Here is a 14,673-nt window from a genome sequence, read left to right on the forward strand (position 1 = left end):
TCCCACCTGCTGAAAAAGTGTGGGTAAGGGGATAAAAATCTGCCATTAAAAAGCCACAAAACTATGTTAGGGAAATAAGCAGAATCTCTTATTTAATCTGGAAGAAACAGTGCAATCCTCAGAATGTTTTGTGTTAATTCAACATTAATACAAATCAGTATTGAAACTGATGGTTAAGTGAAATACAATTGGCCAGATTCTAAGCTAGTGCAAATCAGCATCACCCCATTGATGCCAAAGGGGCAGAAACCCCAGCTAATGTAACTTGATGGAGTGCCACTTAAATTAATGTGGCTATATCTCCAGTGGGTGTAAATCATCTTTGCCCCATTGAAATCAATTCCATACGGCTAAATTGAGTGGAAATCCATCAACCTCAACAAAAACCTCACAGATACAGACTGAAATCAATGGCGCTCCAGCTCCAGTTGGTGTAAGCTAGCATCTCTACATTGCAATCAATGGGGCCAGATCCCCAGCAGGTGAAAATCAGCATTAGCTCCATTGGTGCTAATGTGTGAGACCCCAAAGTAAATAGGTGGAGCGCTACTGAACGCATTGGGCCAGAACCATAACTAGTCAAAATTGGTGTCATTCCATTGAAGTCAGTGTGGCTACATACATTTATACAAGAAGAAGATCTGGCCCTTATGACCATAGGATTTCCCAAAGCGATGACTTACGGGCAAAAGCCCCTAACCATACCCCTGCAGAGTTTGGGGAAGTTCTGGGGCAGATTCTTGTTCCATGACTGAACTAACCTGTAGAAGCTACCAGTTCCCCTCTGTCTCATAGAAACATGGGGATTGCCAGACAGGATCAGACACAAGGTCTATCTAGTCCAATAGCCTGTCTATGACAGTGGCTTATACCAGATACTTCTAAGGAAAGCGGAAGAAGATCATAGTAGGCAGATATGAGATAATCTTCTCCCAACATTAGGTCATTGGAGAATGAAAATAGTGGTATATTAGGTGATGGTCTGTTTCCATCTTGGCATTTTGTCAGAGGCCCATGCAGTGGTTATTCTGACATTGTTTAACCAGTTCTCCCTAAGAATCATCTGCACTGTCAACTTTGTCTACAACCCACCCTAACTTTTTATAGGTCCATATCTGAGTCTGCACTGGGATCAGAGTGAACTTCACATGATCTATGAGTTTGATGGAAATATTTTCCACATACCAGGCCCTGAGTTCTCTCTCTGATCCCACATGATTGAGATGTACTGTTCTCTGCAGTCCTGGCCTCAAAATTCTGTCACGGTAGTGCTGGAATTGAGATTGTGTGATCTTAGCACACCTGGAGTTGAGCACAGTCTAACAAAAGAGAATATAAAATAGATGGGCCTGTATATTTAACAGCATACTCTATTGAGATGAAATTTCAGAATAGCTCTGGTATTTGTATGATTTCAGCATCATTTTACCTGAGTTTCAATCTACAGAGGGCACCCTACCTAAAGCACTAATGGTAATTGTAATTCACCTTTAAATCAAGAATAAGAGGCCTGTGATTTACAAACAGAATCTCTTGAGGTCTAGCCTTAGTGAGTACAACAAACTGCAGACACCCTCTAGTAGAATGCTGGACGTGTGCTACTCCCATAATAGCCCTGTGGTCTGTGGATTGAAACCAGGGTCAGCTAGCCCTGGCCTGTTTATTATTTACGGGTATAAAATGGCCATGACTAAAGTTAGTCTGGAAAGTGGAAGAAAGTTTCTAACCATCAGAGAAGGGAGGTTCAGGAACAACCTCCCACTAGAATTAGTGGAGTTATACAACGATTTAAAGTGGAGCTGAATAAATTTATGAATGGGATTATATCACGTTGCTGCCTGCAACAGCAGTAGACTGGACTCAATGACCTCGGCGGGTCACTTCCTGTCCTATGTTGCTCTTGGGATTGCCAATATTAACAAGCCTGCGTTATGCACAATCATTTTTGTGCAATTCAAAGAAATGGTGCAATCCGAGAAATCAGGATGGTGACCCAGAGAACTTGCCCCCTCTCTCACAGCTGTTTATTGATTTTTAAAAAAATCAGTAACTACATTTATTGAAAAAATATCTTCCTGTATATCATCCTTCTAAAGGCGTCCTTCACTCCATGTTTCTAAGGCTGTAGATCAGAGGGTTCAGCATAGGGAACACAGAGATGACATTGTTTTGGTCCAAGGTGTAGCCAAAACTGGGTCGAAAATACATAAAATCAGAGTACTGTAGAAGGTAGTGACAGCTGTCAGGTGAGAGGCAAAGGTACAAATGGGTTTGAGTGGATCTTCAGGATGGTGTATTAAGAAGATGGCCTGAAACATAAGGCCGTGTATCAGATTCCTGGTGTGAGGCCTAAAGCCTGAGCTAAAGTAACCAAAACTTTGCAGATCTAAAGCAAAGCCAAGCTGTGAGCAAGAGGCAGGCCCCGTTCACAGAATCTGGCAAGAACAGGGCTGATATTGCAGAATCACACGTGCTTAAGTAGTGCTAGGCGCAAGAATATACACACCAGCACATTCCAGAAAGGCGGTACCAGAACACCTCGATACCAACCACATGCCCCAGAGATAACAGGAGCACGCTGTCCCATCTTAAGGATAAGGTCAGGATGACAGCATGATGGATAGGGATGTTTTAATCAAACCAACTTGAACAAGATAATGGGCAGCCCTTGGATCCGTCAATGGGTGGCACCCTAATACGTCAGAGGGTGTCACTCTGATACGTCAGGGGCAATACGTCACTTGTTTGTATTTGTGTTTAAAGATGTATCTCAGAGGGAGTGTCTTTGGCCAGCCTAGGGAGCAGTGGCGAGTCCCACCACTGACTGATTTGCGTCCATTGACACAAGCATACAGGTCTGACTATCCATCCAGGTGCTAGTACTGTGCTCTATTGACAGTAAACCTGGCCAGGTGCCTTCACTGAACATTGAGTCTGTGGATTTCTTGGGCTGTTTAATTGAGGTCTGCTATCTCCACAGAGCTGGGACAGCACACTGAACGAACACACACGCAGCCAACATCTGACCACAGGTGGCGATGAGGCTGTACATATAAGAGACTATCTAGAACAACTAGCATAGTAATCTTGACAAATATAGTCGACAAGGTGAAATGAATAACATCATTGTGTTGTGTATGTCAGAGCAGGACAGCTTAAGGATGAGGAGGGATGTCAGAGAAGAAATGATTGCTGACCCTGGGGTGAGAGAAAGACAAGCTGAATATACAAATTGTTCGGGCCGTTGAATTCACAAAGACACAACAACTATCAGCACACAGAGTGTCCTGGACATGATGACCCTCTAGAGCAGTGGGTTACAGATGACTGTGAAGCGGTGAGAGGCCATGGTGGCCAGGAGGCATCATTCATTGGTCACAAAGACACAGACAAAGAAAAATTGCACAGCACACTCAGTGAATGAAATGATTCTATTTCTCTTTGCTACAGAAGTCATGAGCACCCTAGGCGCAATGACAGAGGAATCACCAACATCTACAATGGACAGATTACTGAGGAAGAAGCACAGAGGGGTGTGAAGATGGAGTCAATCCTGATTAAAACAGTCATCCCAAGATTCCCTACCAGTGTGATAACATAGCTCGGTAGGAACAACATGAATAGTGGGACCTGCAGCTCTGGATGGTCCATGAATCCCAGAAAAATCAACTGTGTCACCACGGTATGAGGCGGTGTGGGTGGGAAATCTAAATTTGCAAGTAAACTGGAGCCAAAAAGGGAGCATGTGTGGATTCCTTGTAACAACTCTGACTGCTCCTGTGAAATAGTTTGTCTTGGGGAATATATTATGGGTTATGCACACACTTCCCCCTGGAGCTAGTGCACTGTCTCCTTACAGAAACACAGCACACTGTGCATTGTTTTGCATTCAATTAAATATGTGCAGAGATCCCGCCACAATACGAGAGACTGTCCAAATCTGAATCGTTCCCATGCCAGAAATATCACTTAGGGCACAGGGCTTTGCCATCCATGTCTCTCCTGCCCACCCTCTCTGTTGTTAAATCAGATTAGTTTGGAAAGGAGGTAAATCATCTCTTGTAAATGTATAGACAATAATGAATGGTGTAGAACTTTTTCATTTACACTGGTTTTCTCTTCTGGCTCCCATCAATGTCAGTGGGAGTTGATGGCATTTGGCATCACTGAAACTCAAAGCAAAGGTCCTACAAAGGATCTGTGTCTAACGTTGGGAATCCCCAGCAGAAAGATGTTGCAGGGCTAATATGTACCTGTAGAGACATTCACGTCATTGAATGTCTTTTTTTTCTTCCTGAAGGCTAGATTTTAAACGGAAAGATCTGCTCAACTTCAGGGAGTCACTGGCACCAAAGGGCAATAATACATGTAGATGACCATAAGTGATAGCTAACATAAGGACCGTAGCAAGTTCTAAAAATCGTTTTTCCCCCCCTCATTGGGTTTATCTATGCGCCATTCCAAGGTGTGATTGCAGCTTGGGTATTCCTCAATCTCTACGGAAGTGGTGTAGGCCCAAAAACCTAACTTTGACAATTGTTTTAAAGGATAATTATTTTAAGTGGTAATATTATAAGTGGGTACAGAGTAGACATAGGTGGGAAAAGAATTTCCTGTCTCCTGAACATATTCAAGATTTCAAAATATTTTCCCATTCTACACTGGGATGAAACCAGGTCTTCTGCAAAAACTTCACAGAAAGTGAGAGATAGAGAAGCTTGACCCATGAATAACCAGTAGCCCAGTGGTTAGGGTACCCATCTAGGTTAAGGGATGAACTGGTGGATTTTCAACAGTTCCAGTGAGACTCGCTGACAGTCACTAATGTGACTTGGCCCTCCAGATAAGCCCCGGATACTACCGCTCAAAATGCCACCCAACAACTGCCTAGTGGGTCAGGATGACTTGACCACCACAGAAAAGGTTGGGGGAGAAAGGATGCTGGAGAGAATGTCATAACACTTATAGAAAGGGGGGGGCATCAGTCTGTCATCATCCATGTCCATCACCTGCAGTACCATTCCCCATAGCTCTCTTCCCTCTAGGCAAACCCACAGTTTCTTGTGCATGCTCTTCCCCGGGCCACACCTAACTCTCCCCAAACTCACTAACTCTCCCACCAAGCTGATCACAACTCCTTCTTCCCCATTCCAAATCAGGCACTTGGACTTGGGTCTCTCACATCCCAGATCAGGCTTACAATCAACGGGCTATCAAGATAGACTTTCTCTTTGTGTGTCCCAATGAATCCTTTATGATTCATCCAACAGGAGAGATTGAGAGACAGAGATGCACCATAGAATAGAAAACAGGGCAGACATTAGGGCACTCACCTGTGATATTGGAAACATAGATCTATTTCCCTGCTCTTAATTAGGCAGAGAAGTGACTTGAATAGGGGTCTCCCACATCCCAGGTGAGTGCCCTGCTAGCTGGGATTTGGCTATTTTGGAGTTGTTCTCTCTATGTCTCTGGAGTTTAATCACAAATTCCATCCTGAACCTGAGAAATGTTGAATCAAAACTGAGACATTCCAATTAAAAGATTCCTATTTGGCAAATCCATATTTGTGGGGGAAAATTCATTTTATTAAAAAGTTCCCCACCAACTTGAGTGCAGAGAATGGAAAGTGCCCGCTTTGTGAGCAGCTGTTCAGTATTTTGTTTTAGCCTCATCATTCAATGTGTGAGCCCAGGTGTGACGGAGAGCTGGGCAAGAGCTGCTGACTCAGCCCTCTGTCACGCCAGCTCCCATTAAGGGAAGCAAATTGGAGCTGGCTAGAAAAACCTGCACCAAGTTGGTGAACGGGAGACAGTTACCCACCCAATTAGCCTGGGGCTATAGAAAAGGCTGGGAGAACAGTCGCCAAAAGTGGGGGAGAGTAAGGGAGTGGGGGCAGAGATAGTGCATCTCTCCTAGGTCGACATGGGAAACTAAAGCTGTGTATGGTGAAAAGGTGGTGGAAACAGAACCTGTAAATGAATGACACCAGTGATTATTGAACCCCAGGGTCTCCTAGGGACATTGTCAGCCTGGCAGGAGCTAAGAGGGCCCTGCAGAGCCTTTCTACACCAGGCCTTATTTAAACTCTTCCAGCCTTGCTCTGTAGACAGAATTCATAATTTGCTCATGTGCTTTTCCAGGGTGTTTATCACTGTAGTGTCTGAATTTATTTTCAAAATGCCCCTGTGAGGTAGGGAAGTGAGGCACAGAGAAATTAAGGTCAACACTTGCCACTAATTTTGGGTGCCCAATTTGAGACCCTGCAGCAGCCCAGAACTGAAATTGCTGGGAAAATCCCCTGCTCAGTCCTTGGAATCCCTGGGATGTTGCCTGCCCAGGGCAGATGGAATCGTGGGGGGATTAAACTGGGAAGCTCTAGCAAATCTCGATTGATCCTGTGTGAGCAGCAATTTTTATAGGGTCAAATTTGGGCAGATTTTCATGAGATTGGCATAAGGCACTGCCCTGTCAAATTTCACGTCATTGCTGCAAAGTTTGGGGTCACCAGAGCTTTTCAGAGGAAAAGTCATCTGTGGTGGGGTGTGTGTTTTTTTTTAATGTGGGTACAACAATGTCTTTTCCCCTAGCTTTGGTCTCAGAAATGGCAGAAGAGGCTGAAACTTTCCAACTAAATACATTTCAATCTGAGGCAGGCAGCAGCCTTTTAAGTCAGGTCAATACACCGACAGGAAGCATTTCAATTTTGGAACGTCCACGTTTCATGCTGATCAAAAATTTGAAAACCAAAGATTTTGACATTTGCAAATGGACATTTTTCAGAATTTCCATTCTGTTCAAAATGTTAATATTTTAACTTTTTTCCTTGATTTGTCAAAATTTGTTTGCATCCCAAGTCAGTTTTTCCCATGGCATGGAAATTCTGAATTTCACTCAGCTCTGCCTTGTAGAATAGACTCAGCTACGGCAGGGTAAAGGTGTTTTGTTCTAGGGTAGCACTAGGGAGAAAGCACTAATGCAATGCGATAGGTAGCTCTGTGGTGCAATGGCTAGTCCATGATCTTTGCTAATGGAGGTGGTGATGCACAGATTGGGGTTTCACCTGAGTCAATCATTTCAACTTTTCTTTTATCGCCTGTATTACACAGGAGGTCAGACTAGCTGGTTACAATGGTCCTCTCTGGCCTATAATCTATGGACCTATTCAGTATATGGCACCTTTATATTGATATAACTTCATCCACACTGATGCTTATACCAGTATAAGTATATCAGAGGAGAAGCACATCCCTAACAGATATAGCAACACCTGTAAATCTTTCGGCTGTAGGCCAGATCTAAGTGTTGGCATGTGGCAGAGATGAAACCTGCACTCCTAAATCTAATTGACACTTTGGGCATCAAATCCAGAACCAGGCCCCATTGCTATTCCTGAAATCACCTCTCAGCTGAGGCCAAACCCCATAGATGCCTAAACTCACTTGGCACCTACATTCTTGCAGTAAAAGCTCCTTTGTGCCTGTTTCTGCCTCTGAGGATGCACACTGCTACTTCTTTTTGAGCATCCAGATGCTTACCCCTTCCACCTCAAAGGAGAAGAGATTTGACCAGGGGTCTCCCACCTCTCCTCTGGGCACTCTAGTTGCTGAAATATGGAATATTCTGGTGTGGTTCTCCCTCAATCTCTCCTGTTAGAGCTGTTCTATTTGGAATCTGTGATTTATTATTCCCAGCCTCCAGGAGACATCAAAGGCATTTGAATGATCTCTTCTGACATTCTATCAGGGGGTAGCCATGTTCGTCTGTATCCACAAAAACAACACGGTGTCCGGTGGCACCTTAAAGACTAACAGATTTATTTAAGCATAAGCTTTCGTGGGTAAAAAACCCACTACTTCAGATGCATGGAGTGAAAATTACAAATGCAGGCATTGTTATCCTGACACATGAAGAGAAGGGAGTTCCCTCACAAGTGGAGAACCAGTGTTGGCAGGGCCGATTCGATCAGGGTGGATGTGGTCCACTCCCAATAATTGATGAGGAGGTGTCCGGTCTGGCCAATGTACATGGCAGTGGGGCATTGCTGGCACATGATGGCATATATAACATTAGTAGACGTGCAGTGAATGAGCCCCTGATGGTGTGGCTGATGTGGTTGGGTCCTCTGATGGCATCACTAGAGTTGAATAGGGACTGGGAGTGGCTGGCTCACTACAAAAGCAGCTTTGCCTCTCCTGGAATTGACACCTCCTCATCAATTATTGGGAGTGGACCATATCCACCCTGACCTAATTGGTACTTGTGAGGTAACACCCTTCTCTTCATGTGTCAGTGTAACAATGCCTGCATCTATAATTTTCACTTCATGCATCTGAAGAAATGGGGTTTTTTTACCCACAAAAGTTTATGCCCAAATAAATCTGTTAGTCTTTAAGGTGCCACCGGACTCCTTGTTGTTTTTCTGACATTCTGAGGTTCATGCTGCTTCAGGGATTTTGTCCCTAGTTGCCACCGAACCAAATAAGAACCCCTTGTGTCAGCCCCGCACCATTCTACTGGGATCAGTGATAACATACCTCTTTCTCCACAGGTAGGCTTAATCCACTCAGCTCTGACAGAGTAGGAAGAAATATTCTCTTAATCTTTTGCTTTTGGACTTTAAATTAGATTCCTTGTCATCAGCTTTTCAGATATTTTGACCTGATACTTATTTTTGGCTTTTCTGCTTCAGAATAATACACAGTGGGAAAAGGTACATGATGCTACGGGATTGCTTATGTTGATGGTATCTATTTGCAGAAGAATCAAATAGTGTAAGATAAATAGCAGACAGGGAAAAACATAAAATATAATCTCTTGTTTTCTTATGTCTTATTTTGCCGTCTCATTTATTTAGTCTCAAATGTCATCTTTCGCATGAAGAATTGTGGTGTTAACTAAACAATTCTCGAGAGGATCTGGTGCTGCAGTGACAATTTTAAGAACTGAAGTTCTCTATTTACACACCAAATGGGTACAGCATAAATTAAAGGCCAAGGTCAAGATTTCAGTCTACAATACTACATCTCCTTCTCACAGTCTGCAGGTCAAGGCAGATACACAACAGCAGGTAAGAGGATCAGACCCAGAGTTCTCAGAAAACTTTGTCACACACCTGGTTCTGTGCCTGTTCTGGGGAGGAACATAATATTTCTGTCTCCACTTAATATCACTTGTAACACAATGCTCTTGGTTCTGTCATTGGCACTGGAGATGAAACCCAGGACCTCAGGATCTGAAAAAACGAACTACCTGATTTAAAATGCCTCTGTTTGTTAGCTCTGAGTGGTCCAGTCTCTGGAGGAGGACAGAGAGCCTTGAAGTGTGAGTTTAGGTTACACAATCAAGCACCCTTATCAGCTCTATATTTAATAATCATAAAAATAATCGGACATTTACTATTGGAGGAGCTGGTGGTGTTTTCTGTATTAGGTTACTGCGCACTTTCCATTCAAACAGATTCTTGCTTTCGAGAAGCTAAAACACCTCCATTGTTTGCAGCAAGTTTTTGAACTTCAGTTGGGAGAAAGCCCTCGGACTTGAGAAGAGCATTTTTTTGTTTTGTTTTGTTTTGTTGGTTTCCCCATGAAATTCTCTTCAGGTTTAGCTGAGTTTTAGCTTTTGACAACCACTGTCACCATTTTTTGTTTCAGTTGTGAGCAAAATTTGAGCTTCCGGCTAGTATAACACCTGTATTCTAAACAGATGGGCCTGTGTTACCACCAGAAAAAGAAGCAGACATTGACAATGTTACACCTGGAATAGTGACTGCTTCTGGACCTTCTCAACCAGAGTTGACTGGGGTAGGAGAGAGCCACCTCTGCATTACATATATGGCCCAGTGGTTCATTCCCTTCTCTGGGGATTTTACGTGGTCAGGCTCTCCCCCCGTTTCCCCAGAGGAAGAGAGGCAGAATACTGTGTCAGGCTCTCCACAGATCCTAGACATCTCCCTGGTCATCTATAGGAAAACAGCTTGCTCTTGCAAAGGCCTGTAACAGAAGTGGTGGAAGTCTGTAATGCAGTGCAGGTGGTTACAGATGCAAACCAAGAGGATGCAGAATGAAGGTGTTGTGACAGAATTGAGTTTTGTCTTTTTAAAAACCTAGGAAATTACATATGCAAAACTATATTTTTTTACTTGTCTAGCAGAGATGTAAAGAGAGAGGGAATATGCAGAATACCGAGACCTCTGTTTTTTCCAGTAACTAGGAAACTCCCACATTATCTCCAACTCATTTTCTTTCTATCCTAAAGATTACAAACGGGTATGAGATGCTTTGCGCCCGTCAGCACAGATCTCACATTGTGTTACCGTGTCACTGGCCAGATTCTGATTTCAGTCTCACTAGTGTGAAGGTAGAGTAGCTCAGCTGAAGTCAATTGGTTAATGAGGAGTCAAACCAGCCCATAACTTCCTCCACCAAATACAAACCACAATGGAATTTACTGAGTGTACACCTACACCATGACTGGTAAGAAATGTCATTATTATTATCTTTTGAGCATCTCTTTGTGAATGTGGCAGTGAAATTCCATAGAAACATAACGGCCATACTGGGTCAGACCAAAGGTCCATCTAGCCCAGTCTCCTGTCTTCTGACAGTGGCCAGTGCCAGGTGCCCCAGGGGGAATCAACAGAACAGGGAATCATCAAGTGATCCATCCCCTGTCGCCCATTCCCAGCTTCTGGCAAACAGAGGCTAGGGACACCATCCCTGCCCATCCTGGCTAATAGCCATTGATGGACCTATCCTCCATGATCTTGTCTAGTTCTTTTTTGAACCCCGCTATTGTCTTGGCCCTCAAAACATCTTCTGGCAAGGAGTTCCACAGGTTAACTTAGTATTTATCCCTAGGAGATGCATTTTCTCATTTCTAGGCTCTGTGAATCTGAGTCAAAAGTAACCATAGAATCAGTTACAGTCCATACCACTTACAAATGTTAGTAGCTCTGGGAAGATTTGTAAGAGGGAGGAAAAATAATGCACATGGTGACAAAGAATGTCTGTAAAACGTACACTGACTCTAATAGGACAGTGACACTTTAAGGCTACATAGACAGTGATACCAAACTTTTCCGCTGGGGCTGCCTCATAGTAGGCACCTAAATTTCTATTTAGGCACCTATATAAAAGGGGCACTGAGCATCCCTTGTGCCCTTTGAGGTCGTTTGGATTAGGAAGAGAAAATCAATAACCATGAATAAACTCTATAGCATTGATTATTTGCGTACACTGATAGGAGATTATTTGCCTCCCTTCTAAACTAAACACTCCCAATCTATATATCTCTTATTTTATAGAAGATTTGACCCACTGGATGGTTTCATGCATATTAACACAGAGTATACAATATTTCTGTAGCTGGGTCATATCCTATCTCTAATGGAAAGCATGTGGGAAATACAAAGAGAACATTCCCTAGGAGTGTCCTTTGACATGTTATGTTTATACACTGTTTCACAGGAACAATCACAGGGATTATGAGGGATCTGTACTCAATACTTTATTGGCCCATGATTAATTGTAATCCTTTTTTTATTTTTCACCAGCAGAGGAGAGAGTTTCTGGAATAAATGGCAGAGAGAAACCATACCACGGTGACAGAGTTCATTTTCGTTGGATTCACAGATCATCCAGATCTACAGATCCCCCTCTTTATGTTGTTCCTAGTGATGTATGTGGTCAGCCTGATGGGGAATCTTGGGATGATAGCGTTAATCATGGTTGAAACCCGACTTCATACCCCCATGTACTTTTTCCTAAGCCAGATGTCCATTGTAGATATTGGATATTCCACAGCCATAGCTCCCAGGCTGCTCATGACCTTTGTAGCAGAGACGAGAACCATTCCTTTCATTGAGTGTGCGGCACAACTATTCTTCGTCTGTTTTTTTGTGACCAGTGAATGTTGCCTCCTGGCTGTGATTGCGTATGACCGCTTCAAAGCTATCTGTAATCCACTGCTCTACAGAACCATTATGTCCAAGAGACACTGTGTCCTGTTGGTGGCTGGCACATATGTCTGTGGCTCTGTGAATTCAATTGTGCAAACTCTATTTATATTCAGTCTGTCCTTCTGCAGCTCCAGTGTTGTCAACCATTTCTTCTGTGACGTGCCCCCCATGCTGAAGCTGTCCTGCTCCGACACCCAGGTCACTGACCTTGTACTTTTCACTTTCTCGACTGTAATTGTCACGACTACTTTCCTGGGTGTCCTAATCTCCTACATGTGCATCCTTGTGGCCATTCTCAGGATCCATTCTTCCAAGGGGAGACGCAAAACATTTTCCACCTGCGCCTCCCACCTGACAGTCGTCACTATGTTTTATGGGACACTGATATGTATATATTTAAGACCCAGTTCCAGCTATTTGATGGACCAAGACAAGGTTACCTCTGTGTTTTATGCCCTTGTGATCCCCATGTTGAACCCCCTGATCTACAGCCTGAGAAACAAGGAGGTAAATGATGCTTTTAAAAGGGTGTTATATAGGAAGATTTTTTCTTGGTAATTATAATCATTATTATATTTTAACCAATAAACAGCAGATAGAAGAATGAATTCTCTGTATCATTATCCTTAGTTCTCTGACTCAGCTACTCCAAGTGACGTTACGTTGTATTGGACTGTGTACAGAAAATATAATGTTAGAAATTGCTGTTTTCAAGATCCACGAATGAAGGTCTGTGACACTACGTAGAATTGGCAAGATGCTCTGGCATTTGGCTTAAAGGACAATTGCTGTTGGTCCCAAAACCGATCCTTGAGGAACTCCACTGGTAACTTCCTCCAGCCTGACAGTTTGCCTTTCAGTATGACCCGCTGTAGTCTTTCCCCTTTAACCAATTCCTTATTCCTTTCCATTTTCATATTGATCCCCATCTTTTCCAATTAAATTAATAATTCCCCATGTGGCACTGTATCAAACGCCTTACTGAAATCTAGGTAAATGATAAATACCATGGAGGGAGAGGAATTATTGAAGCTCAGTACCAATGTGGCCAAAAGAACAAATGGATATTGTAGAAGAAAACAAGTTCTTACTTTTAGTTTGAATGCAACAAGTTAGAGACAGTTTTATTTTTAGGCAATTGCAAGAAGGAAGACAGCCGTTTGGATAGTGTCCGTTTTTATGCTAATTTTTAAAGTATAAACAATGTAAGGCAAGTATTTATACCTTTTCATTACATAAAGCTCTGCTTTGTTTATACATTTTTTAAAATATTTTATTTCTTTTAAATATTTTTTTTACTACAATTACATTTTATTATTTTAAGGCAAGGTTAAAAACAGCTTTGCTTTGCAATTTTTGTTCGCTTGCACCAGTTTTGCCTTGATAAGTTTTGTGTTCTTAGGGGTTAGAGTTAGCCTTACTTTTGCTTTTTTTTTTTTAACAGAACTAAGATGGCTGCACTTAAATCCCTTTTTTCACACTCCCCCCTTTAGTGCTTTTAGCAAAACCATCATTTTTAAACTTTTATTTTTTAGACCTTGTATTTTTGATTTTAGATTAAAAGGATCAGGTTTAGCCTCATAACTTTTGGTTGGATGTAACGATAATGCGTAATTAGTATGAACATGAAAGGTAGTTTTGTTGTTCTTGTTTTTTATGACCACAATAACATATTTTTAAATTAAACAAAAACAATGTGTTTATTGTAATAGTAAGCTGGGGTTATTTTGTAGCCTTAGTTACATAGCACCATACATTATAATTAGTCCATAAGATAAATGCTTTATAGATGGTATGAAAGGCATGTGTTTTAATTTGATATATATTTTGAAGCACATAGATTTGGCCTTGTAATTTACAGATTTTTTTGAACCTGTGGTAGGAGTGAGTGTAGGGTTTGGAATTGGTCGGGTATGAAGGTGGCTTAATTAAAGGGTATTTGAAGCCTAAGATTTAATTGAAGGACTTTATTTGCAGGCCAATAGATAAAGATTTTTTGCAGCAGTGGTGAAATTAAAATGTATGTTTTGCAAAGTGGTGACCTTAACGTTTACACAGCTGTAATTTCTCTTAGAAGAGCAGGTGTTTTGTTAGGGTAGCTTTTTGTTTTCTACTTTTTTAACAAACGCTGTTATAAACCATGACAATTTTTTTTTGCTTTAGCTTTTGTTTGCACTGAGGCTGTGAGGGCTTTAAAGGCCAAAAATGTTTATTGGCTTTTTATTTTTATGTAAACACTGGGTGTTATTTTAGGAGCACTGACTATAAATTGGCTAGGCATACCTGGGGAATTAATTTTTTTTTAATATTACCGTGAATTGTTTCATGTTCTGTGCATTTTTTTATGGACCCGGCAGGATTTGGTATCTGGGAGCCCACACACCCTTTCACTGGCCCGTAGGCTTGGAAGGAGCACTGCGAGTGACTGCAACTTTACCCTGAAAACGTTTAAGTTTGTTTTTACGGCCACAGATGAGATGGCACTTTTGAAGCACTAGTAAGGGCAGTGGACCAAGCCTGGTGCTTAAGGTTACTTTGAATGGCTGTTAGCTGGTTATCTGGGAAATTCTGAATGTTTGAACATGCCAGATTTTACTGCATTTTTTTTTCGCCTTAGTGATATTTAATACCATTTTTGTTAACCGCTTTTGGGTCCTTGAACTAAGGGTGGAGATAACATGTAATTTACCAACTTTAGCCTGTACCTGGGTTAA

General features: G+C 42.2%; 1 protein-coding gene across 1 annotated transcript; it reads left to right on the plus strand.

The window, feature by feature from the left end:
* Positions 1-3,284: 3,284 nt before the first annotated feature.
* On the plus strand, positions 3,285-12,517 carry LOC144266437 (olfactory receptor 5AR1-like). The gene is made up of 4 exons (XM_077819892.1): positions 3,285-3,682; positions 8,858-9,070; positions 9,706-9,803; positions 11,558-12,517. The coding sequence occupies exon 4, from the start codon at positions 11,579-11,581 to the stop codon at positions 12,515-12,517; it is 939 nt and encodes a 312-aa protein (XP_077676018.1). The 5' UTR covers positions 3,285-3,682; positions 8,858-9,070; positions 9,706-9,803; positions 11,558-11,578.
* Positions 12,518-14,673: the final 2,156 nt, after the last annotated feature.

This window comes from Eretmochelys imbricata, chromosome 6 (genome assembly GCF_965152235.1).
Source record: "Eretmochelys imbricata isolate rEreImb1 chromosome 6, rEreImb1.hap1, whole genome shotgun sequence".
Classification (NCBI taxonomy): domain Eukaryota; kingdom Metazoa; phylum Chordata; order Testudines; family Cheloniidae; genus Eretmochelys; species Eretmochelys imbricata.

Bases quoted from the DNA above. Each gene is read 5' to 3' on its own strand.
- LOC144266437 (XM_077819892.1), top strand. From the start codon at position 11,579: ATGGCAGAGAGAAACCATACCACGGTGACAGAGTTCATTTTCGTTGGA.